Below are 24,672 nucleotides of genomic sequence, written 5' to 3'. Positions count from 1 at the left end.
TGTTTACTGTACATTTTTATTGTTTATTTCAATGTTGTTATCTACTTCACTTACTTTTGCAATGGTAGCATATGTTTCCCATGCCAATAAAGCCATTGAATTGAGAGAGAGAAAGAGAGAGAGAGAGAAAAACAGGGCATGAAGCGTCAGTACCGGAGATCACGTGTCCTTAAAGATCAAATTGTATTTGTCACATGCGCCAAATACAACAGGTGTGGTAGACCTTACAGTGAAATGCTTACTCACAAGCCCTTAACCAACCCAGGAGATCCAAAATATCCCTCCACACTGACAGCATATGGAGCGGCAGGTAGCCTAGTGGTTAGAGCATTAGGCCAGTAACCAAAAAGTTGCTGGATCGAACCCCTGAACTGACAAGGTAAAAATCTGTCATTCTGCCCCTGAACAAGGCAAGGAATCTTTCCCCGGTAGGCCGTCATTGTAAAGAAGAACTTGTTCTTAACTAACTTGCCTAGTTAAATAAATGTTAAAAAAATATATATAAAGTCCTGAAGTATATTCTCTTAAACCTCCTCAACCAAATACATAGCCAACAGCACAGGGCTTGTGACACCCTCTTCTCAACTCTCCACAACCACAACCCTTACCTTTACCTCACAATACCTCATCATCAATCACCCCTATCAGGTAAATGAGATCCCCCCCACACACACACCCCTACTGTTCCATGGAGTGGTTGAGACAGTGATTGTGTGTTAATGGAGGGCCCTCATCATAACAGTGTTTAGCTGTTCACTGCCATTCTACTGTACCAGAAGACACTAGGGGTTCAGAGGTTTCCCTGGGACTCTCTATGAATCACCCCTGATTACACATTCTCTCACTCAGCCCTCTCGCTGGGCACACGCTGCCAGTAACACCCACTGAACGCATGACAACTATCAGGCTTGAAAGGCAGCGCAGATGTTGGTTTTGTAAATAGTTTGTGAACAGGAAAGGCTTTTTGTCGGGGAGAGGCATGCGTGAAGGCTGAAGAACTGCTGAAGTACTCTCTTTCTCTGTCCTGGCAGGTGGTGGAGTTTCTGTCCTATGCTGTAGAATGCATGATCGCTTGAGGGCTACTGAAAGTAGTGTTTCTCTCTTTATATTTCTCTCTCTCTCTCTCACTCGTTATCTATCTCTCCAGCTCTCATTCTCTAACTGTGGGTAGATACTTTTTTTTAAATGTTTTTGCCTTTGTCTGAACTTTTTTTTTTCTCTCTCTCACTCTCTCGGTCAGGTGGTGAGTGCTCTGGAGTCCAACCCCACAGCGAAGCGTACTCAGCTGCACCACAAGTTTGAGCAGGTCATTGCTCTGGTGGAGGACAACATCTATGAGTGCAGCAGTGAGGCCTGAGTCTCCCTCCACCCAGCCTCCACCCCAGACCATTCCCCAAGGCTGCCTCCGCCCTAGCTGGGGTACAGGATCTAGAAATCCCCCTGTCTGTCTTCCCTGCAAATATCCCTTCTGTCTATAGAGTTTATAGAGCCCAAAGACAAGAAGGAACTCTTTGCTTTAAGAAATATTTTGCTTTAAGACTGGAAGAGATGGCAGCTTGAGCTTTACTGTACCACCTCAACCCAAGACTGCCTCAGAAACCTGATTGGGAGCACTGTACCATGGATTAAGAAATGTCCTAAGAAACGTACCTTGGACTAAGCATATGTTGAGAGACTGAGGAATTGAAACCCACGTCCTTTATATCAAGTGCAGAATCTCTGGATTATGTCTTTGTCTGGGTGAGGGTGACTCTTCTACTCACACTTGGATATCAACCCAATCTGGCTTCTTGCCTGTTCACACTCACTCTGGTTTCACACTGCTTTGACCTGAAGCATAGTGGAGTTAGAGAGGGAGGCACTGGGAGATGGGCCTTATTCTGGATGATGTCACAGCCTCTGGGACCTGGAGCCCCGGTGGCCATCTTACGCACTGACCCCCCTTCTGTTGGAGGATGAGCCAATGATGCACTGTACTGTATTGTAAATGTCCATAGCAATATTTATAGATCTGTTCTAATGTTTTCTGAGTGGCCTGTTCAACGATATGTGAATGAGAAACTCTTCCCATCTTCTTACAACCTGCACTGTTCTCAGGTTTGATTGTTGGAAATGGCAAATAACTCCAACGGTGCTTTGAACTACAAGTCCCAATGTGCTTTGCAGGTTGGTGATGGGTTCCGGAGGAGTAGAGTAGTATTGAGAGGATTTATTAGCTGATGTTTCATGTGCCACAGACCTGTTTGCAAAGAGACTGGACTCTGTTGGGTCAGATAGAGTGTAGTTCAATGGGAAGAATTACATGTGACGTGTTTATGTGAAGGCAGGTTGATCTGTTTTGTGACTGAGAATGAAGGTAGATTATGACCAAGAGGGACATTTAGAGTAAAACTATGACCTACAGTTAACCAGAGGGACAACAGTCTGACTTGATCGTACTTGTGATGCCAAAATGACAATTGTCAGAGTTTGTGAAAATAAATGCTACTACAGAGCTATAATACGGTAAAAATGTTGACATTTTTTTTCGTACCAGTATTAAAATGTCTGTTTTCATCAATACCTATGTAAACCACAGGGCAGTGATGGAGTGTTTTGTTAGTGCTTTGTTGACTGGTTGTGCATGCCACCCAACAACCCAATGGGCATCTGGACTCTTTCAGAAACGCTAGTCCTGTAAATGCTCCCCTATGAGTGAGACATGTATGAAAAAGAAAGTTCACATTTTTATTGCAGGATATTTAACAACTTTATTTCCATGACACATGTACCATCCTTACCTTTACAGTATAAACACTAGTCTCCAGAGCTTTTCTCTCTCACACACACACACTCTCACAATCTCTCTCTCTCTCTCTCTCTCTCTCTCTCTCTCTCTCTCTCTCTCTCTCCCCCCCCTCTCTCTCTCTCTCTCTCTCTCTCTCTCTCTCTCTCTCTCTCTCTCTCTCTCTCTCTCTCTCTCTCTCTCTCTCTCTCTCTCTCTCTCTCTCTCTCTCTCTCTCTCTCTCTCTCTCTCTCTCTCTCTCTCTCTCTCTCTCTCTCTCTCTCTCTCTTCCCCCCCCTGCAGAGTTTCTTTGCGGGTCCATCTGTTGGCACTCAGAGCTAGGGTTAGGAGCTAACCAGCCTCATCATGATGGTGCCCTGGTTGGCAAAGATGTACCAAGCCACGGTGGCATAGGGCACCCAACATATCAGAAATGTGATGCCCATGGCAATCACCATAGGGGTCACTTCCTTCTCTGCCCTCTGAGTGGCCTGAACGAATGGACACACACACACATGTGTTTTGACATGAGTCCTAACTGGAGATGTAGTAGTGACCGTGTTTGTCGTTGTCCCATGCGGACGCTGCAGAGCAGAAGGCAGAAGCCGATGATGACCAGATTGGTGTAGAAATGAACACTGCGTACCCTCTGGGATGGAAATATACACACACACACACACATGCACCCGCACACCTCATTTAAAAAATATTATATGTATTATAAAGAAGTATTGCCCCTGAGATCTACCAGCCATCAGCCCATTCCCATTTCTTAAGGTGACGTTTAAGGTAAGACTAGTAGGAAATGCCTTTTGGAGGGTATTTATAACACTCAATGGCCAATAACACACCCACAATGGCGGGCCACTCATTGAAGCGGTAGTTGGTCATTGGTTTACAAACCATGATATAACACTCAATGGCCAATAACACCAGAGACCAAAGGGCGATTTCCTCTGAGACACACAGCAAGTCAGAAACACATACTCAGTATACATGCTCATGTGCAGAAAATATTTAGACAAACTATTCTGAATATATTGGACACAGGCAGAAGACTTAAACAGAACAGATGCTACTGTATAGCTGAAGTACATAGGGTACAGTAAGTGACTTACAGTGATATTGGCAAATCTACTTTTCATGCATTTATATGATCTCAACCAGCAGCTTGCACCTGCAGCTACTGGAACAATTGATGTGATAACAGCTGTACTTCAACACAAAGCTTCAGATATTCTGTAAGGTCTATACATCTGCTGTTATTAAAGACATCCTCCTGTCACCTCAGTCACAGAAAACATGTGTAAATGAGGTGTAAAAATGCACATATCATAAGGTCCTGGGCTTTATTTAAGTCTGCAATGTCTTCTTTAGAAGAAAGGTATGCTGGGGGTGCGGGTGCTATTCAAATGATTCTAAATACATGGGTGGTCTTGATATTCGGGGAACAAAAATCTTCGACACCGGACTTTAAAGTCATTGAGCTCAAGGTACATTGAGGTTGCACCTGGTGAAAGCCAGCCAGGCATCCCTTTAGGGAAAAGTTACTCAACCACCGATTTAGGATCAGATTCCCCTAGCCTAATCCCAACCATTATGGAAACAAAAATATCTTCCCCTGTGGCTCGTGGCAACTACTACCTACACTTCACCCAAAGGTCCACCATGTCTTACCTCCCAACTACTACCTACACTTCACCCAGAGGTCCACCATGTCTTACCTCCCAACTACTACCTACACCTCACCCAGAGGTCCACCATGTCTTACCTCCCAACTACTACCTACACTTCACCCAGAGGTCCACCATGTCTTACCTCCCAACTACTACCTACACTTCACCCAGAGGTCCACCATGTCTTACCTCCCAACTACTACCTACACCTCACCCAGAGGTCCACCATGTCTTACCTCCCAACTACTACCTACACTTCACCCAGAGGTCCACCATGTCTTACCTCCCAACTACTACCTACACCTCACCCAGAGGTCCACCATGTCTTACCTCCCAACTACTACCTACACTTCACCCAGAGGTCCACCATGTCTTACCTCCCAACTACTACCTACACTTCACCCAGAGGTCCACCATGTCTTACCTCCCAACTACTACCTACACCTCACCCAGAGGTCCACCATGTCTTACCTCCCAACTACTACCTACACTTCACCCAGAGGTCCACCATGTCTTACCTCCCAACTACTACCTACACCTCACCCAGAGGTCCACCATGTCTTACCTCCCAACTACTACCTACACTTCACCCAGAGGTCCACCATGTCTTACCTCCCAACTACTACCTACACTTCACCCAGAGGTCCACCATGTCTTACCTCCCAACTACTACCTACACTTCACCCAGAGGTCCACCATGTCTTACCTCCCAACTACTACCTACACCTCACCCAGAGGTCCACCATGTCTTACCTCCCAACTACTACCTACACTTCACCCAGAGGTCCACCATGTCTTACCTCCCAACTACTACCTACACCTCACCCAGAGGTCCACCATGTCTTACCTCCCAACTACTACCTACACTTCACCCAGAGGTCCACCATGTCTTACCTCCCAACTACTACCTACACTTCACCCAGAGGTCCACCATGTCTTACCTCCCAACTACTACCTACACTTCACCCAGAGGTCCACCATGTCTTACCTCCCAACTACTACCTACACTTCACCCAGAGGTCCACCATGTCTTACCTCCCAACTACTACCTACACTTCACCCAGAGGTCCACCATGTCTTACCTCCCAACTACTACCTACACCTCACCCAGAGGTCCACCATGCCTTACCTCCCAACTACTACCTACACTTCACCCAGAGGTCCACCATGTCTTACCTCCCAACTACTACCTACACTTCACCCAGAGGTCCACCATGTCTTACCTCCCAACTACTACCTACACCTCACCCAGAGGTCCACCATGTCTTACCTCCCAACTACTACCTACACTTCACCCAGAGGTCCACCATGTCTTACCTCCCAACTACTACCTACACCTCACCCAGAGGTCCACCATGTCTTACCTCCCAACTACTACCTACACCTCACCCAGAGGTCCACCATGTCTTACCTCCCAACTACTACCTACACTTCACCCAGAGGTCCACCATGTCTTACCTCCCAACTACTACCTACACCTCACCCAGAGGTCCACCATGTCTTACCTCCCAACTACTACCTACACCTCACCCAGAGGTCCACCATGTCTTACCTCCCAACTACTACCTACACTTCACCCAAAGGTCCACCATGTCTTACCTCCCAACTACCCCCCACCACGGAGAGGTCAGCGACAGCCAAGTTCAACAGGATGTAGTTCAGGGGGGTCCGTAGCGTCTTGTGCTACACCGTGACCTAGAGCGTAAGGAAGTTGATAGGGAAGGCTGTGACAAGAAAGATCATGTATGAAGCAAGGAGAGAGTACTTCCAGGGTGCAGCTAGGTAATACTGAAGGTATTCAAATGGGCTCTGCACCCCCCCCCCCCCCCCCCCCCCACCCACCCACCCACCCACCAGGTTTGTTAGATAAGGGTACGTACATGGCGGCAGCTGTTGGGGTGTGTGTGTGTCTATGTAAGTGTGTATGTTTCTCTACTGGAGTGTGTCTTTCTCTATCCTCGCTAGTATTTTGAGAGGAAAGAGAAAGCACAGTCTGTTCTCAGAGTTGAGAGAAGCTCTTTCTCGCTGGAGGCCAGGAAGGATGGATGGAGGGGATAGATAGATCCAGGCAATGAGAAGTGGTGTGCGCTGCCCCCCCGAGGCGGGCGCAGGTCCTTTTAAGAGCCCCTCTCTTAGGATTAGGGACGTGCATAGACCTCAGCATGGACAGATTTAGGTCACACACACTAATCCATGAGAAAAACATCTAGCGTGAGTATAGTGTGCGTATACTTAAAGGCAGTGTTATACTCTGACAATGTCATCCTCACGAGAGCATGTCGTCAACAAGTTTGCTGGAGGCTAAGTCAAAGACCAATGCAACTCAGACTTCTTCTGAAAAAGAACATATGCCAAAAGTAATGCAGTAGAGAATAGTGTGTCAGAGATTTGCATTATCCTAGACGCCTAAAGGCTACTGTACCCGTCTGCTTATACAGCCTGACGTGTCAACTTTGTCAAGAGAATAATTTAGCAGGCTTTAGAAGAGAAGAGGGAGTGTAAATGTAATTTCCAGAGTGTTCCAACTCATTTGCAGCAGTGGTAACCTAATCCTTAATCACTGAATAATATGGACTTCACTTAGGAAAGGAGCAGAAAACGGTTTCTGTTGCACACATATCCTCTCCCTCTCTCACCCACACGCAAACACTCATTGGAAAGGTTTTGTCAGGCATATTCATTTTGGTAGCATGGCGCGTAAGCTCACACACAGTAATCCTGTGGTAAGGTGTGGGACAGTAAGACACCTGGTGTTAGAGCTGTGAAGCTGTCAGACAGCCTGTGGATCGCTGAAAAGAATATCAACACACACCAATGCAAATACACTCAAACACATTTTAACCCTGAATCACACACTCATGCACATTCTAACCCTGAATCACACACTCATGCACATTCTAACCCTGAATCACACACTCAAACACATTCTAACCCTGAATCACACACTCATGCACATTCTAACCCTGAATCACACACTCATGCACATTCTAACCCTGAATCACACACTCAAACACATTCTAACCCTGAATCACACACTCAAACACATTCTAACCCTGAATCACACACTCATGCACATTCTAACCCTGAATCACACACTCATGCACATTCTAACCCTGAATCACACACTCATGCACATTCTAACCCTGAATCACACACTCATGCACATTCTAACCCTGAATCACACACTCATGCACAAAACAAGTGGAAAATTTGAAACCTTTCATTTAAAAAAAAAACATTTTACTTTAATAATATAAAAATACAATACAGTCAACTCTTTAAGAAAAACATCACACCATGACTATTTACCTAAATAATCATGTGGAATGCTAGAGAGTCAAAGTACACATCATATAACAGCAGCAATAAATACCAGTGAATTAAAATGCGTTTTTTTTATACGTTTTTCTAGACAGAAGAATTCATTGCTAAATCTGTGTGACCTCATCCTGTTCATTCTATAGGGTTGTTCATCTGAAGATTCACTTTTGCTGCGGACTATAGTGATCTTCATAATCCCATCCCTGAAATAACGTCCATGAGGTTTTTGGCCTGCCATCATATGGGCGGAACATTACTCAGAAGAGCAAGAGTGAAACTGAAGAATAATTGTGAGATGGATGAATTGATTCTAGACCAGTTTGGGGAGGTCAGTTGGGTTCATCGATGGGCCGACGGCAGTAGGGACAGCAGTTGTGCTGAAGCACAAGCAGCTCATAGTCTTCACTGTGGAACATCTAGAGGAAGCACACCAGAGAAGACAGGAAGCATGGGTCAGAGAACACAGAGCAGAGCAGGGATTCTCTAAGGATGGTAGCAGAGGCCAGTAACACAACATCTAGCACTGCCAATAGCAACATTTTATCCAAATCTAACTCCTGGTAAAGGAAACACTGCAGAAAGTTAAAATAAGTGAAAGATTAAGGCTAGAAGAGACATTCTGCCAGAGGGCCATGGAGAGCCAAGGTGTGTGTGAGGGTAGTGTGTCATGTTTTAAAGATTATAATCATTTTTCGCCTCTTAAGTACAGCACCTGGGGGTGAGTGAGTGCGTGATTGGGGTGAGTGAGTGTGTGATTGGGGTGAGTGAGTGCGTGATAGGGGTGAGTGAGTGCGTTATAAAGGTGAGTGAGTGCATGATAGGGGTGAGTGAGTGCGTGATAGGGGTGATTGAGTGAGTGATAGGAGTGAGTGAGGGCGTGATAGGGGTGAGTGTGTGTGTGATAGCGACGAGTGTGTGTGTGTGATAGGTTTGAGGGGGGCATGAAGCGCAATGCTGTGTGTGTGTGTGTGTGTATTCCATCTATTCAGTACCTGGAAGCAGGAGGGGCACATGGTGATGCTGACATCAGGCAGTAAGGAACGGTAGTACTCCCACTGCAGGGGTTTGGGCCAGCGCTTAATCAGGACATCCCTCCTGCTCATAGACCTCAGCACGGAGCGACTCACCACCACCGGGACAAAGTCAGAGCCCCCCTGCTGTTGAGGAGATACACACAAGTTCACATATTAGAATACACACAGGTTCACATATTAGAATAGACACAGGTTCACATGTTAGAATACACACAGGTTCACCTATTAGAATACACACAGGTTCACATATTAGAATACACAAAGGTTCACAAATTAGAAAAGACACAGGTTCACATACAGTGGGGCAAAAAAGTATTTAGTCAGCCACCAATTGTGCAAGTTCTCCCACTTAAAAATATGAGAGAGGCCTGTAATTTTCACCATAGGTACACTTCAACTATGACAGACAAAATGAGAAAAATCACATTGTAGGATTTGTTATGAATTTATTTGCAAATTATGGTGGAAAATAAGTATTTGGTCACCTACAAACAAACAAGATTTCTGGCTCTCACAGACCTGGAACTTCTTCCTTAAGAGGCTCCTCTGTCCTCCACTCGTTACCTGTATTAATGGCACCTGTTTGAACTTGTTATCAGTATAAAATACACCTGTCCACAACCTCAAACAGTCACACTCCAAACTCCACTATGGCCAAGACCAAAGAGCTGTCAAAGGACACCAGAAACAAAATTGTAGACCTGCACCAGGCTGGGAAGACTGAATCTGCAATAGGTAAGCAGCTTGGTTTGAAGAAATCAACTGTAGGAGCAATTATTAGGAAATGGAAGACATACAAGACCACTGATAATCTCCCTCGATCTGGGGCTCCGCGCAAGATCTCACCCCATGGGGTCAAAATGATCACAAGAACGGTGAGCAAAAATCCCAGACCCACACGGGGGAACCTAGTGAATGACCTGCAGAGAGCTGGGACCAAAGTAACAAAGCCTACCATCAGTAACACACTACGCCGCCAGGGACTCAAATCCTGCAGTGACAGACGTGTCCCCCTGCTTAAGCCAATACATGTCCAGGCCCGTCTGAAGTTTGCTAGAGAGCATTTGGATGATCCAGAAGAAGATTGGGAGAATGTCATATGGTCAGATGAAACCAAAATAGAACTTTTTGGTAAAAACTCAACTCGTCGTGTTTGAAGGACAAAGAATGCAGAGTTGCATCCAAAGAACACCATACCTACTGTGAAGCATGGGGGTGGAAACATCATGCTTTGGGGCTGTTTATCTGCAAAGGAACCAAGACGACTGATCCGTGTAAAGGAAAGAATGAATGGGGCCATGTATCGTGAGATTTTGAGTGAAAACCTCCTTCCATCAGCAAGGGCATTGAAGATGAAACGTGGCTGGGTCTTTCAGCATGACAATGATCCCAAACACACCGCCCGGGCAACGAAGGAGTGACTTCGTAAGAAGCATTTCAAGGTCCTGGAGTGGCCTAGCCAGTCTCCAGATGTCAACCCCATAGAAAATCTTTGGAGGGAGTTGAAAGTCCGTGTTGCCCAGCAACAGCCCCAAAACATCACTGCCTAGAGGAGATCTGCATGGAGGAATGGGCCAAAATACCAGCAACAGTGTGTGAAAACCTTGTGAAGACTTACAGAAAACGTTTGACCTCTGTCATTGCCAACAAAGGGTATATAACAAAGTATTGAGATAAACTTTTGTTATTGACCAAATACTTATTTTCCACCATAATTTGCAAATAAATTCATTAAAAATCCTACAATGTGATTTTCTGGATTTTTTTTTCTCATTTTGTCTGTCATAGTTGAAGTGTACCTATGATGAAAATTACAGGCCTCTCTCATCTTTTTAAGTGGGAGAACTTCCACAATTGGTGGCTTACTAAATACTTTTTTGCCCCACTGTATTAGAATAGACACAGGTTCACATATTAGAATACACACAGGTTCACATATTAGAATAGACACAGGTTCACATATTAGAATACACACAGGTTCACATATTAGAATACACACAGGATCACATATTAGAATACACACAGGATCACATATTAGAATACACACAGGATCACATATTAGAATACACACAGGATCACATATTAGAATACACACATACTGACCCCTTTCATTTCTACCCTCCCTTTAGTTTCACCTCCCTCCCTCTATCCTCCGGATCCTCACCTCAAAGCTGAGTTTGGCCATGAAGGGGTCCTCCTCTGTGTCTTCTGTGCCATCATCCAGCTTCAGAGACTGGGACTCTGATACAGTTAAAGAAGCTGCTCCTCTCACATCCTCCCTTTCATACCCACCCTATCACTTCTGCTCATGGTTCTCTGCTCTCACACACACTCACGACGTACGGTGCATTAGGAAAGTATTCAGACCCCTTGACTTTTCCACATTTTGTTACGTCACAACCTTAATCTAAAATGTATTCAATTGTTGTTTTTTTCCCTTCATCAATCTACACACACACACACACACACACACACACACACACACACACACACACACACACACACACACACACACACACACACACACACACACACACACACACACACACACACAATACCCTACATTGACAAAGCAAAAAAATATATATATTTTTTTGCAAATGTATTAAAAACTTAAAAATTAACATTAACATTTACATATGTTTTCAGACCGTTTACTCAGTACTTTGGAAGTGATTATAGCCTCCTGTCCCCTTGGGTATAACGCTACAAGCTTGACACAGCTGTATTTGAGGAGTTTCTCCCATTCTTCTCTGCAGATCCTCTCAAGCTCTGCCAGGTTGGATGGGGAGCATCGCTGCACAGCTATTTTCAGGTCTCTTCAGAAATGTTCGATCAGGTTCAAGTCCGGGCTTTGGCTGGGCCACTCAAGGACATTCAGAGACTTGTCCCGAAGCCACTCCTGCGTTGTCTTGGCTGTGTGCTTAGGGTCATTGTCCTGTTGGAATATGAACCTTTACCTCAGTCTGAGGTCCTGAGCAGATTTTCATCAAGGATCTTTGTACTTCACTCCGTTCATCTTTCCCTCGATCTTGACTAATCTCCCAGTCCCTGCCACTGAAAAACATCCCCACAGCATGATAATGCCACCACCATGCTTCACCGTAGGGATGGTGCTACGTTTCCTGCAGATGTGACACTTGGCATTCAGGCCAAAGAGTTCAATCTTGGTTTCATCAGACCAGAGAATCTTGTTTCTCATGGTCTGAGAGTCTTTAGGTGCCTTTTGGCCATCTCCAAAAAGGCAGTTTTACTGAGGAGTGACTTCTGTCTGGCCACTCTACCATAAAAGCCTGATTGGTGGGGTGCTGCAGAAATGTTTTGGTACCCTTCCCCAGACCTGTGCCTCGACACAATCCTGTCTCGGAACTCTACGGACAATTCCTTTGACCTCATGGCCTGGTTTTTGCTCTGACATGCATTGTCAACTGTGGGGCCTAATAAAGACAGGTGTGGTGTGTGCCTTTCCAAATCATGTCCTATCAATTGAATTGAATAAATTTAATCCAAGTTGTAGAAACATCTCAAGGATGATCAATGGAAACAGGATGCACCTGAGTTTAATTTCGAGTCGCATAGCAATGGGTCTGAATACTTACGTAAATCAAATTTTAAAATTTTCAAAAATGTCTGTTTTCGCTTTGTCGTGGGGTTTTGTGTGTATATTGATGAGTAAATATATATTTAATCCATTTTAGAATAAGGCTGTAACGTAACAAAATGTGGAAAAAGGGAAGGGGTTTGAATACTTTCCGAATGCACTGTATACCAGACTCATGCAGTCACTTTATTCAACCAACATCGGGAAAAACAAAGATACTCTAATTCATATGTCAAAGAGAGCAAGGTACTTTGAAAAACGATATATCCAAACTACTTTGTGATACATTATTACATCTAAACAGATCCCTCTGCAGTCAGATGTTAACATAATGTGTCATTTAGCCTATTAAACACAAAAACTAGATTTCAAGTGAGAATTAGGCCGATCTGATGCCAAAACAGAAAGGAAATGGCTGCCTACTTCACCAACATTTTCTTTTCGCAAAAAAAGTAGTGAGTAGCTCCATTAGTTAGTGACACCACTACATGGCTATAGTATGTAATTAACTACTGAAAACACTGCCAAGATTTGAATTTAGAACAACTACTACCAAGCTACTGCAACATGTAGTTGAATAACATATAGTTCACTACTCCCCAACACTGTGTGTCAGCTAATGCAGGTTACTCCCAGGCAGAGATGTCTCTGAGGTGTTAGTGTCATTCTGACAAGAGAGAAGAGCCCCTCTAACTCTATTACATCTAAGATTACTTCAGTTTGACAGCTTAAGGTGCTGGGCAGAATCAGAATCAAGGTTCTGGGTAGAATCAGAATCAAGGTGCTGGGCAGAATCAGAATCAAGGTTCTGGTAAGGACACATACTGTATGTAATGTGTGTCTGTATGGAAACATGTATGAGCACACAACCTTAACATACAGACTATTCACATTAGGTAAAACTGGTCATGAGAAATGCATAGATGTTAGTGGTGTACACTGCATCAGGTAAAGGATACCCCCACTGCTCATCTCCTGCCAGCGAGCAGCCTTCCTGTCAATGCAAGGGACTTCCAGGTCAATGAGAGACACAGCCTCCTCATCACCGATACCCTTGTCCAGGTAGAACTGCACCAGAGGAAGGACCTCTACAGTACAGAGATACAATATTAATAACACACCTCGGAACCAAACATCCACTTACAAAGAGACTGGTGTCAACCTACCGTATGAAGATGCTGAATAGATGAAGGGCTGTTTGCAGTTGATACACACACTGCCCTGGCTGTTCAGCAGGGGGTTGTTGGTGGAGCAGCGGTAACACATGGGGATCAGGTCCTGGGTTACACACATACACACATTTGTGAAAATACACAAAGTATAACATACACGCTCCACTAGAACTTTAAAAAAGTAAATATACACACATATACACAGACACGCATGTATGCATGCAAACTCACACCTCATTGTCGTGGTATGGTTTGGAGCGGACGGTAAGGCTGCCCAGATCCATTGACTCCTGGAAGCGAGAGGGAACGTGGAGTTCCTGGAGCTTCTCATAGGCATGTCTGGCTAGTTTAAACGCTCCCAGGGTTCTGCTCTGCTTGGCCAACGCATAAAGAGTGTTACTGAGACCCATTGTCAAGGGCAACAAGGTGCTACAAGTAGACATTGCCCTTAGCAACAGATCTGGGGTCAGTTTACTCTCTTCAAATTGAATCCTAACTACACTACATGATCAAAGGTATGTGGACACCTGCTCGTCGAACAGCTCATTTCAAAAGGATGGTAATTAATATGGAGTTGGTCCCCTCTTTGTTGCTATAACATCCTCCACTCTTCTGGGAAGGCTTTCCACTAGACGTTGGAACATTGCTGCGGGGACTTGCTTCCATTCATCCACAAGAGCATTAGTGACGTTGGGCAATGATGTTGGGTGATTAGGGCTCGCAGTCAGCGTTCAAATTCATCCCAAAGGTGTTTGATGGAGTTGAGGTCAGGGTTCTGTGCAGGTCAGTCAAGTTCTTCCACACCGATCTTGACAAACCTTTTATGTATGGACCTTGCTTTGTGCATTGTCATGCTGAAACAGAACAGGGCCTTCCCCAAGCTATTTAAACAAAGTTGGAAGCTCAGAATCATCTAGAATGTAATTCTATGCTGTAGCGTTAACGATTCCCTTCACTGGAACTAAAAGGCCTATCCCAAATCATGAAAAACAGCCCCAGACCAATATTCCTCCTCCACCAAAATTTACAGTTGGCACTGTGCCTTCTGGCATCATGGGAAAATATAAAGAAATCAGCCAAATTATAGACCTCCACAAGTCTGGTTCATCCTTGGGAGCAATTTCCAAACACCTGAAGGTACCACAGTCATCTGTACAAACAGTAGTACGCAACTATAAACACCATGGGCCCACTCAGCCGTCATACCGCTCAGGAAGAAGACGCGTTCTGTCTCTGAGAGATGAACGTACTTTGGTGCGAAAAGTGCAAATCAATCCCAGAACAACAGCAAAGGACCCTGTGAAGATGCGGAGGAAACAGATACAAAAGTATAAAAATCCACAGTAAAACGAGTCCTATATCGACATAACTTGAAAGGCCGCTCAGCAAGGAAGAAGCCACTGCTCCAAAACCGCCATAAAAAAGCCAGACTACGGTTTGCAACTGCACATGGGGACAAAGTTCGTATTTTTTGGTGAAATGTCCTCTGGTCTGATGAAACAAAAATAGAACTGTTTTGCCAAAATGACCATCGTTATGTTTGGAAGAAAAAGGGGGATGCTTGCAAGCCGAAGAACACCATCCCAACCGTGAAGCACGGTTGGCAGCATCATGTTGTGGGGGTGCTTTGCTGCAGGAGGGACTGGTGCACTTCACAAAATAGATGGCATCATGAGGAAAATGTATGTGGATATATTGAAGCAACATCTCAAGACATCAGTCAGGAAGTTAAAGCTTGGTCGCAAATGGGTCTTCCAAATGGACAAAGACCTCAAGCATACTTCCAAAGTTGTGGCAAAATGGCTTAAGGACAACAAAGTCAAGGTTTTGGAGTGGCCATCACAAAGCCCTGACCTCATTCCTATAGAAAATGTGTGGGCAGAACTGAAAAAGCGTGTGTGAGCAAGGAGGCCTACAAACCTGACTCAGTTACACCAGCTCTGTCAGGAGGAATGGGCCAAAATGTACCCAAGGAAGCTTGTGGAAGGCTACCCGAAATGTTTGACCCAAGTTAAACAATTTAAAGGCAATGCTACCAAATACTAATTGAGTGTATGTAAACTTCTGACCCACTGGGAATGTGATGAAAGAAATAAAAGCTTAAATAAAACAATCATTCTCTCTACTATTACTCTGACATTCACATTCTTAAAATAAAGTGGTGATCCTAACTGACCTAAGACAGGGAATTTGTACTAGGATTAAATGTCAGGAATTGTGAAAAACTGAGTTTAAATGTATTTGGCTAAGGTGTATGTAAACTTCCAACTTCAAACTGTATAGTGTATTAGGGTAGGACAGGCCAAAATGAACTTATTGCCTAATGGAAACGTCTTCCGACTCTAGAACAAGAACTCAAGATCGGGGACTGGGCACACAATTGGCACTACACACACTCATCAGAGCTGTGTATGTATGTTAAACATAGCCACTGCCAGCAACCACAAGTCCTATTCTCTCTGTTTGGCTCTGTGATGGGTACACTGATCCTCTCTAAAATAACTACCTTGGCTTTTCCTTTAAAAGTGCTGTGATTAGAGGAATGTATACTTGTGTGTAAGTGTTTGTGTAATCATCCTTGCATGTGTGTGTTTGAGCACAGGAAATTGCTGCCTGTTTGTATTTGTAAGGATTGAGATTGTTGTGCACTGAGGAGCCCTTGGAGAAAGGCAACACCAGGTCAATGACTTGCAGCTGCAGAAGCCCTGTAACTGGGATTCCTCCACTAGCTCCAACAGCTCTCCTCTCTGCTCCTCCAGTCCCAGTATCAGGATTGCTAAAAACTCATCTACTGTTCTGTGATGTATGTGATGCTTTCCGTGACGTTGTGCCACATTCAGACCAGAGCCTGCTAAGACCATAAATCCTGGTTCAAACTTTTCCGAGCGGCACCGTGTGGCCAGAGAGGATTCCAGCTGCAGAGCCCTAATTTCTTTCTGGAAGCCTGGTATTTCCTTCCCCATGCTACTACCCCTTTTTCTCTATGTATATGTGTGTGTGTGTGTGTGTGTGTGTGTGAGTGTGTGTGTGGGGGGGGGGGGGGTAATCAGTGGGTTTGTTTTGGTAAATGAAAATGTGCCTCTTTCTAGCGTCTTCTCTTCCTGCCCATCTCCCTTCACGTGGTCGTGCTGGTCTGTTTCCTCTACCCTGTTTGTTCCCTGGAACCAACTTCCTCTCTCTCTTTTTCCTTAATGTTCTCTATACCTCACCAGGTAATCAGCCTGTGAACTCTATGAACATTTAAGGTGACATTGGACACATAGATTTGAGCATACTGGTTCCGACCTGTAGGATTAATTTTAACATTGGAAGGATACACTTTGGAGATGCCCAGTGGCACGTCCTTGGTGAGGTTGTGTAGGAGGTACCTGGAGATGTTAAAGAGCGTCTCAGGCATATGGGAGCTAAAGGGTTCATCCTGGAGAAAGGAGAAAAGAGAGAGAGGAGGGAAAGGTAGCAAGAAGGGGGAAGAAGGGAGGCAGAGAAGGATGGGAGAGAGAGAGAGAGAGAGGGAAATAGAGGCAGGTAGATGTAGCAGAAAGGGAGAAGGGATGCAGAGAAAGAGACAGAAAATTAGAGGCAGGTAGAGTACCAGGGGGAGGCAGAGAGAGAGAGAGAGAGAGAGCATACCAACATCAATCAAATACACACAGCTTTGGGCATCTTTGTAAGAGTCTCAGAGGCACAATGATCCTGTGTCTGTCCCTCCCCCTCTTCTTCTCCATCTCTCTTCTTCTCTCTCCTGCCTTAAACACTAGTCTGAAGATGATGAATAGCCTGAGCTGTGCCACAGACTCCCTTCACAGCACAGAACACTGCTCTCACAGGGGCTAGGTTCAGAGGCAGGGAGTGTTCATTAGCGTACAGCGCCAGCTAGCTTCCATGGTGTTTGATGGCTCAGCACAGCCAGGTGCCTGGGAGAGTTAAAGTGAGGTATAGAAGGTTCCTGCTCTGGACTCAATCACAGGGATTCCTCACTTCAGGGGTGTGACTAGTACTCTGTGTGTGTGTGTGTGTGTGTGTGTGTGTGTGTGTGTGTGTGTGTGTGTGTGTGTGTGTGTGTGTGTGTGTGTGTGTGTGTGTGTGAGAGAGAGAGAGAGTGAGAGAGAACACAGACAAAGGCCAGGAGTACTGCAGCCACAGCAAACCAGCCTAAAGAGACAGAGTGCTTATAACCAGGCATAGCTTGTTTAGAACCAAGCACTGGCGAGGGGGGTGGTGCTGCTGGTGGGTTATCCTGATTAATTATCAACCAAAGGATTCCAGAAGCATTTCCTATTTCAACTAAGGGACTGAAGGGATTTTTTGCGGTCTACCTTTCTCAACTCTCTCAACCCCGCCTATTCTTAACTTTTTTACTTTTCTGAACTCAACCTCAACTTAGTCTTAACTATACTTACTTGGCTCTACTCTGTCCCTACCTTCAGCTGTGGTGAGCATCTTACTGTGTAACGCTGTATTGAGTGGTAAACATGGTAGAGCTCAGCCAGGTGCTGGAAACGCTTGAACTTCTTCAGCATCTCCTCCTTCCTCTCCTCGTTTTCTGTGACACACACATGCACCCCGCACCCCCCCCCCCCCCACACACACATACACACACACACCAAAATCAAAATGAACCAGTTACAGTAGGAATTCAGTGGTGATAGTAGTAAGAGGTATATTGGTGTCAGTAGACCTACGTACCCCTAGCGATGTCCAGACACTGCATAGAGAGCATCCAGTAATAATATGCTGCGTCATTGAACCTGCTCTCCACCACGGCATTGTGGGTAAGCTGTTCTAACACCTTCACAGCCTCGCTCTGTCGGCCCGCCTTGTGGAAAGCTGCGGTGGGAGGAGAGAAGGGAGGGAAGAGACTTAATTGCAGCGAGGAAGGGGGAACATTGCGAGCCAGAGCGGAGGTTAACACTGCTTCTATTGCATGGACAATAGAGTTTCAGCCTTATAGGAGCTGAGCCCTTTCCCATTATACCCCTTTCATTCTAAGGCTGCAAGAGTTGAACAATATCACAGACACACACTTACACACCAGGGACAATTTGTACTTAACGTATTCGAGACAATGTTTTCCTCATTTTTCACTAGTAACCACAAACAGACATCTTCTAAAACAAACCCACTCCCAAATTTCAAACAGCATGCCACTTAGAAAGCACAACTCCAATAAACATGTGGTCGTTTCCATGCAAAAGGACCCATGAGCACCAATATGTGACGTTCATAGGAGCATGCCACACGTAGGCTTTTATGATATTAACTCATGCAGAATTAAGTGTTTCTTGCTGTAAAATGTAATTTTTTATCGGGAACAGGAGTGGAGAAATATGATTTCTTTCTTTCATCTTGAGAAAATGCAAATGTACAATTAGGGACTGTGCTGTGTAGACTAACCCTGCAACTTTTTTCAGTGACATAAAAGCTGACAGCATTTCACTTTCAACCACATAAAATATGCATCGAAGACAAACTCAAAAACATGTTGGATCGTTTTCACAGCTTTTCATTTCCTTAATACCGATCAACAAACTGATGTCATTTGGAAATCTTGCACGGAAAATCTCCCCATTCCCTAAGTGTCTTTGGCATGCGAGAGAAGCCGAAATGAATGAGAAAAATGTACCGATGTCAACTAGATCGTGGATGCTATATTCATTCTATCGATTTATGACATTCTGGTGAGCATGGCTTTATTTAATATTCTAGAGCATCAAGTAATGACAGACAATGATGAATATTATGTTTATTTATGCATGCAGGGATGGAAACTCATGAGCGGGATTTCAAAGGTGCATGTAAACTGATCCCAAATTAGACCTAAACCGGAATATGAGCTATTATCTGGAATACGCACGTAAACCTACCCACGAGTCCCCTCTCTTTCTATTTACTGTGACCAGCATCCTGACCCACTGAGCACCGGCCGACACCGGACATCAATGGATGCTGAAAAGTAGTTGAAATTTGGTCAGTCCACCGGTCAGTTTTCCGGTCCAATCCGGACCAACCTTGATTTCAACGTCCAGATATCTGATGACCGGACCAGATTTGAACCAACTGTTTCACAGTTTTCAACAACACATTACAGTAAGGCACAGTAGGGTAAAGAAAAGTACAGTTGAGTTCAGTACAGTACATAGTAGAGCACACTTGAGTACACTATAATGTACTGTACTGAACTATACGCTACTTTACTGAACTATACTCTACTTGACTATGCTGTACTCTACTGTTCTGTGTGGTATTGTGCTCTATAGTGCTGTACTTTGATGTCCAAACTTGTTAAACATACTGTAGACGTCTATGGATGGCTCAGATTTGGTCCGGTCCAACCCAACAAAATGTGGTCTTGTTTGGTGGTGGCCCTGATTAAAATAATAGCCAGTGTGTAGGATAATACCCACATATGCAAAGGAGGATATTGCATATTTCTACCTTTGTGTACCTATTCAGGATACATCACCATAAAGGTAATGACATTCATATCCATAATTATGCATTTCTGTGTAGTACAGATCAGGGTCAAATTATGACATTTTGTAACCATAATTCTGTTATCAGGTGTAAATCCACTTCAATTACAATAACCAAAATATATTTTTAGGTGTCATATCATAGCTGACACCACATTCTTTCTGCAGACATCTTTTAATATTAATTCGGAGCAGATCTTTTTTGTGGAAAACGAGGTCACATAAAAAAAACTTTTATGTTTTTACAGAAATTATGTTACCAACTTTTGCATTATTATAAAATGTTTGGTGTGAATTGTTAAAAGTAGTCTTTGTTAAACTTTGAAATCAATGTTTTTTGTTTGGCATACATTTTAAAGGGATACTTCGGGATTTTGGCAGAGGCCCTTTATCTACTTCCCCAGAGTCAGATGAACTTGTGGATACCATTTTTATGTGCTAGCAGATACCTATAGACTTCCAGTCATTATGTTAACGCGTACTAGCATTGGCTCGCGAAACCCACCTCTAACTTCCTTCAAACTGGACACAAGAGACATAATTTGGTATCCACAAGTTCATCTGATTCAAGGGCCTCAGTGCCAAAATCCCAAAGTATCCCTTTAATTGAATTGCCCATGTGTCCTATACACACATACATACATCTAGACACACACACATACATACACACACCCCCCCCCCCCCCGTTGGTGAGGAGTTACAGTCAGTGACCAGTCAGCCCTGCCAGGAGAGGAACCACCAGGGTACAACGCTACAGGGGCCTAAAGTCAATTACAATCACTGTGGTGGTGGCACAATACAGCATTACTGCCCCACTAAAACACAATACAGTCAGCACGACGCCAGATTACTGCCAGGCTGAAACACAGACAGGCCTGTTCAACTCTATACTCCACACACAGAGGATATTATGCAGGATGGATTGGATACAGCACTCAGGGTTTTTTATAGATCAAAAAAGGAGCTTAGGCGGTGGGCGTGGCAGGGGGCGCAATTGGCTCATCGGTGCTGCTGATTTTGAGAGAAATTGTTCTCAAATGTCTACATGGAGATGAGAGAAATTTGGTCAGTTTTAAAGCTAATTTCCTGCAATTCTATGCATTTTGCTGTGGCTAATGCTGTGTTCTTTTGCTCAAACATAATAATAAAATATATTGCTAAATGTATTGTTTTTGGAATTTCTATTCTCCCTGAATGTCTAGCTCCCCCCAACCCCCCTGAAAAATCCCTGGTACTGTACATTAATAGGCATGCAGGGATCATAATTATACACTGAGTGTACAAAAGATTAGGAACTCCTTCCTAATATTGAGTTGCACCACCTTTCGCCCTCAGGAAAGCCTCGTTGGGGCATGGACTCTACAAGGTGTCGAAAGCGTTCCACAGGGATGCTGGCCCATGTTGACTCCAATGCTTACCACAGTTGTGTCAAGTTGGCTGGATGTCCTTTGGGTGGTGGACCATTCTTGAAACACACAGGAAACTGTTGAGCAAAAACCCAGCAGCGTTGCAGTTCTTGACACGCTGAAACTGGTGCGCCTAGCACCTTCTACCATACCCTTTTTTTGTATTTTTGTCTTGCCCATTCACCCTCTGGACACAATCCATGTCTCAATTGTCTTCATCTACACTGACTGAAGTGAATGTAACAGGTGACATCAATAAGGGATCATAGTTTTCACCTGAATTCACCTGGTCAGTCTGTCATGGAAAGAGCAGGTGTTCTTAATATTATGTACACTCAGTGTAAAGCCATGTGGTGATGACAGTTCTTCTGCTCACATGGGTAATCATCATTAAGAGCTGCTTGTTATAGTGCTGATTGGAAATATACATGGCATGTAACACTGTAAGCAGTCAGGACTTGCTCTGTCTCTAACTGAGGATGATGTTTTACAGTGAATAGAGAGAGCAGCACTGCAGAGGGAGGAGTGAAGAACGCTTGGATATAACAACACAGGCCAAGCTTGATATGGATTCCATATGTACCCTATGTTATACGAACTGACAATGCCCTTACAGCCCTCTGTGGTTTTCTGTGATACATTGATATAGTTCTGATTCCAGAATGATCTGAGATATGTCTGCTCAATGTTAGGTGCACAAAATGGGATTTTTATAGAAACTAGTGATAAGATGTTTCAGCCGACATGTTCTTGGCAAAGTTACCACAAAATGTGGGAACATCAAACATCGAGCTCCTATAACATATTGGGATGAGCATTCTCTCTCTTCTCTTTCTCCATCCTCACCTTTCTGTGCCTCCTCAAAGCGGTCGTTCTCAGCCAGCCACTGAGCGTAGGGCACATAGACGTCATCTTTAAACTGGGCATGTTTCTCCACCAGAGCGAAGGCCTGGGGGAGAGAGGGGAAGAAAGGCTCAATCAGATGCCTTACATATAACCAGATTATATCACTTAGAATGTTTATTAGGTTTACTGTATCGTCTGTCTTTGAGGCAATATGCCCAGGATAATTTGCCTAGAAATTGTCAGTGATTATTAACACAGGCTTTAAAACAGACACATCTAGCCAAAACATTAACAGAGCTCATTACTACTGTCATATGTTAAGGTTAGCATATTAGACTGATTTCATGTCATGGTCAATTAGTGTGCAGCTATGGTTGTTTGAGTGACATGCTGTAGTAGAATTGTATGACAGTAGCCTACAGAGGCATACCTGCCTGTCATCTTGATTGATTAACCTAATTGTCCAATAGCAAGACTTTCATTAAGCCTTCCACCTTCTCTTTTTCTCGTCCTTTCTCTCTCTCAGAATCAAATGAACGAACGGGTGAGAAAGCTCCTCACACGCTGTGCATGATTCATACAATATGAATGGGATTTAATGTTGTAGTCTTTTGGCATTCTCTCTGTTTCACAGTGGAAATCACACGTTTGCTCTCAGTTCCACCCATAACTCGCTTAAACACTTAGAACATTTAGTATTTTCTCCATGTCTCCCCAGCTAGCACATAACATTCTGAGAACCATATGTTTCTTAGAGCTTGGTTAGAGTGTGGTTGTCCTATGGTTATTTTACATACAACCTTCCCACAACATTCTGGTAATGGTGCAGGATAACCAGCTAGCACATAACGTTCTGACAACCTTATGTTTCTTAGGTGGGAATTTCAGTACTTCAGCGTAATGTCTCCTACAGGTTTCCTTATTGTTCTATTTAAAGTAATGCTCTCAAATTGCTCCAAGAACAACGTTCTTCTGTGGGAATTTCAGTACTTCAGCATAACGTTTTCTGCAGGTTTCCTCATGGTTCTATTTAATGTCATTTTCTCAGAACATTAAGAAAACGACCCATAAAAAACACAAGTAAACATTATTAACGTTCAAAGAACGTTCTAAGAATGCTATTTATATACATTCAATTTTCAGCGTCACCAAAACTCTATCCTCTATCTTGTTAAGTGTGTTCAGGTGTGTTGGCCCCACCCACTAATTGGCCACACCTAAACTTAATGAGTGCTTGTTTCAATTGAAATGGGGACTATTTTGAATAGACAAAAATCAACAGCTTTGTATGAGTTAAAAAACATTGGCATGCTACAGTAGCTCCATGCTGGTGGCGCAGTGGACTAATTCCATGGACAGAGAACAGAAGATCACAGGATCAAATCGCACGGATACCGTGGCAAAATAAAAATACAAATGTAATGTGTTTACATGACTAATGCCTAACCAAATTAATTTCCATGTGTCCTATCTGTTCTTGGAGTTCAAAACAGTTAACCCAACGATAGCTGTGTTATTAAAAATCTTATTGGAATGTTCTCAGAACATTATTTAATTACCTTCAAATAACCTATCATTTCAGTTTTTAGAACAATAATAAAATATTCCCAGAACCTCCCTGCAACCTAAAAATTAGCATTCCCTGAATAGGCAAAATGTTCACTTCCATTCTCAGAATGTTTAAAATATTTATGGCTTTGTTCCCAGAACTAATGGGAAACCAAAAACGTAAGTTCCCACAACTTCCAAATAACCAAATCTGCTAGCTGGGTCTGTGGTATGCGCTGCTCTGATGGGGCAGTTGAGTCAAAACAGAAACAAGTTCTTAGCTAAGGCTCTTTAGTGCTTTGGACCGCTGGGTGCTTCTCACATTCTAGTCATCCTAGGCAGAGATTTAGAGGAAATCTCTAGCTTGGCTGGCAGCTTTGCTCTGGTTTTATAGAACATGGTTTCAGTTTGTATTGTTCCAGTAAATTTGCAGTGTAATTTTCTTTGTTCTGGGTTAGACCTACACTAAATGGCTAAAAGTATCGTCATTCCAAAATCCTGGGCATTAATATGGAGTTGGTCCCCTCTTTGCGGCTACAACAGCCTCCACTCTTCTGGGAAGGCTTTCCACTAGATGTTGGAACATTGCTGCGGGGACCTGCTTCCATTCAGCCACAAGAGCATTAGTGAGGTCAGGCAATGATGTTGGGCGATTAGGCCTGGCTCATCCCAAAGATGTTCGATGGGGTTGAGGTCAGGGCTCTATGCAGGCCAGTCAAGGTGTTACAAACGGATTTTGACAAACCTTTCCTGTATGGACCTTGCATTGTGCATGGGGGCATTGTCATGGTGAAACAGGAAAGGGCCTTCCCCAAACTGTTGCCACAAAGT

The 24,672-nt window shown here is 44.0% G+C and overlaps 2 protein-coding genes across 3 annotated transcripts in view; one reads left to right on the top strand and one right to left on the bottom strand.

The window, feature by feature from the left end:
• Nucleotides 1–2,501, top strand: part of LOC139368810 (plexin-D1-like) — a 111,357-nt gene extending 108,856 nt beyond the window's left edge. Inside the window, exon 36 of the mRNA XM_071108180.1 lies at nucleotides 1,241–2,501. Within this exon, the coding sequence (XP_070964281.1) occupies nucleotides 1,241–1,357 (117 nt within the window). The 3' untranslated portion in view covers nucleotides 1,358–2,501. The remainder of the gene's footprint in view (nucleotides 1–1,240) is intronic.
• A 5,157-nt stretch (nucleotides 2,502–7,658) lies between these two features.
• Nucleotides 7,659–24,672, bottom strand: part of LOC139368809 (intraflagellar transport 122 homolog (Chlamydomonas)) — a 35,775-nt gene continuing 18,761 nt past the window's right edge. The window contains exons 20-29 of one of the 2 annotated variants that reach the window (XM_071108179.1): nucleotides 22,294–22,396; nucleotides 18,255–18,395; nucleotides 18,014–18,111; nucleotides 16,886–16,986; nucleotides 13,802–13,967; nucleotides 13,563–13,674; nucleotides 13,356–13,484; nucleotides 10,960–11,036; nucleotides 8,754–8,918; nucleotides 7,659–8,177 (exon numbers count right to left, since the gene is read on the bottom strand). In XM_071108179.1, coding sequence (XP_070964280.1) covers nucleotides 8,091–8,177; nucleotides 8,754–8,918; nucleotides 10,960–11,036; nucleotides 13,356–13,484; nucleotides 13,563–13,674; nucleotides 13,802–13,967; nucleotides 16,886–16,986; nucleotides 18,014–18,111; nucleotides 18,255–18,395; nucleotides 22,294–22,396 — 1,179 coding nt within the window. In that variant the 3' untranslated portion in view covers nucleotides 7,659–8,090. Of the gene's footprint in view, nucleotides 8,178–8,753; nucleotides 8,919–10,959; nucleotides 11,037–13,355; nucleotides 13,485–13,562; nucleotides 13,675–13,801; nucleotides 13,968–16,885; nucleotides 16,987–17,989; nucleotides 18,112–18,254; nucleotides 18,396–22,293; nucleotides 22,397–24,672 lie in introns of both variants that reach the window. The other variant, XM_071108178.1, reaches the window with a different exon arrangement.

The sequence above is a fragment of the Oncorhynchus clarkii genome, chromosome 16 (genome assembly GCF_045791955.1).
Source record: "Oncorhynchus clarkii lewisi isolate Uvic-CL-2024 chromosome 16, UVic_Ocla_1.0, whole genome shotgun sequence".
In the NCBI taxonomy this organism is placed as follows: domain Eukaryota; kingdom Metazoa; phylum Chordata; class Actinopteri; order Salmoniformes; family Salmonidae; genus Oncorhynchus; species Oncorhynchus clarkii.
This window is presented reverse-complemented; position numbering and strand designations above follow the sequence as displayed.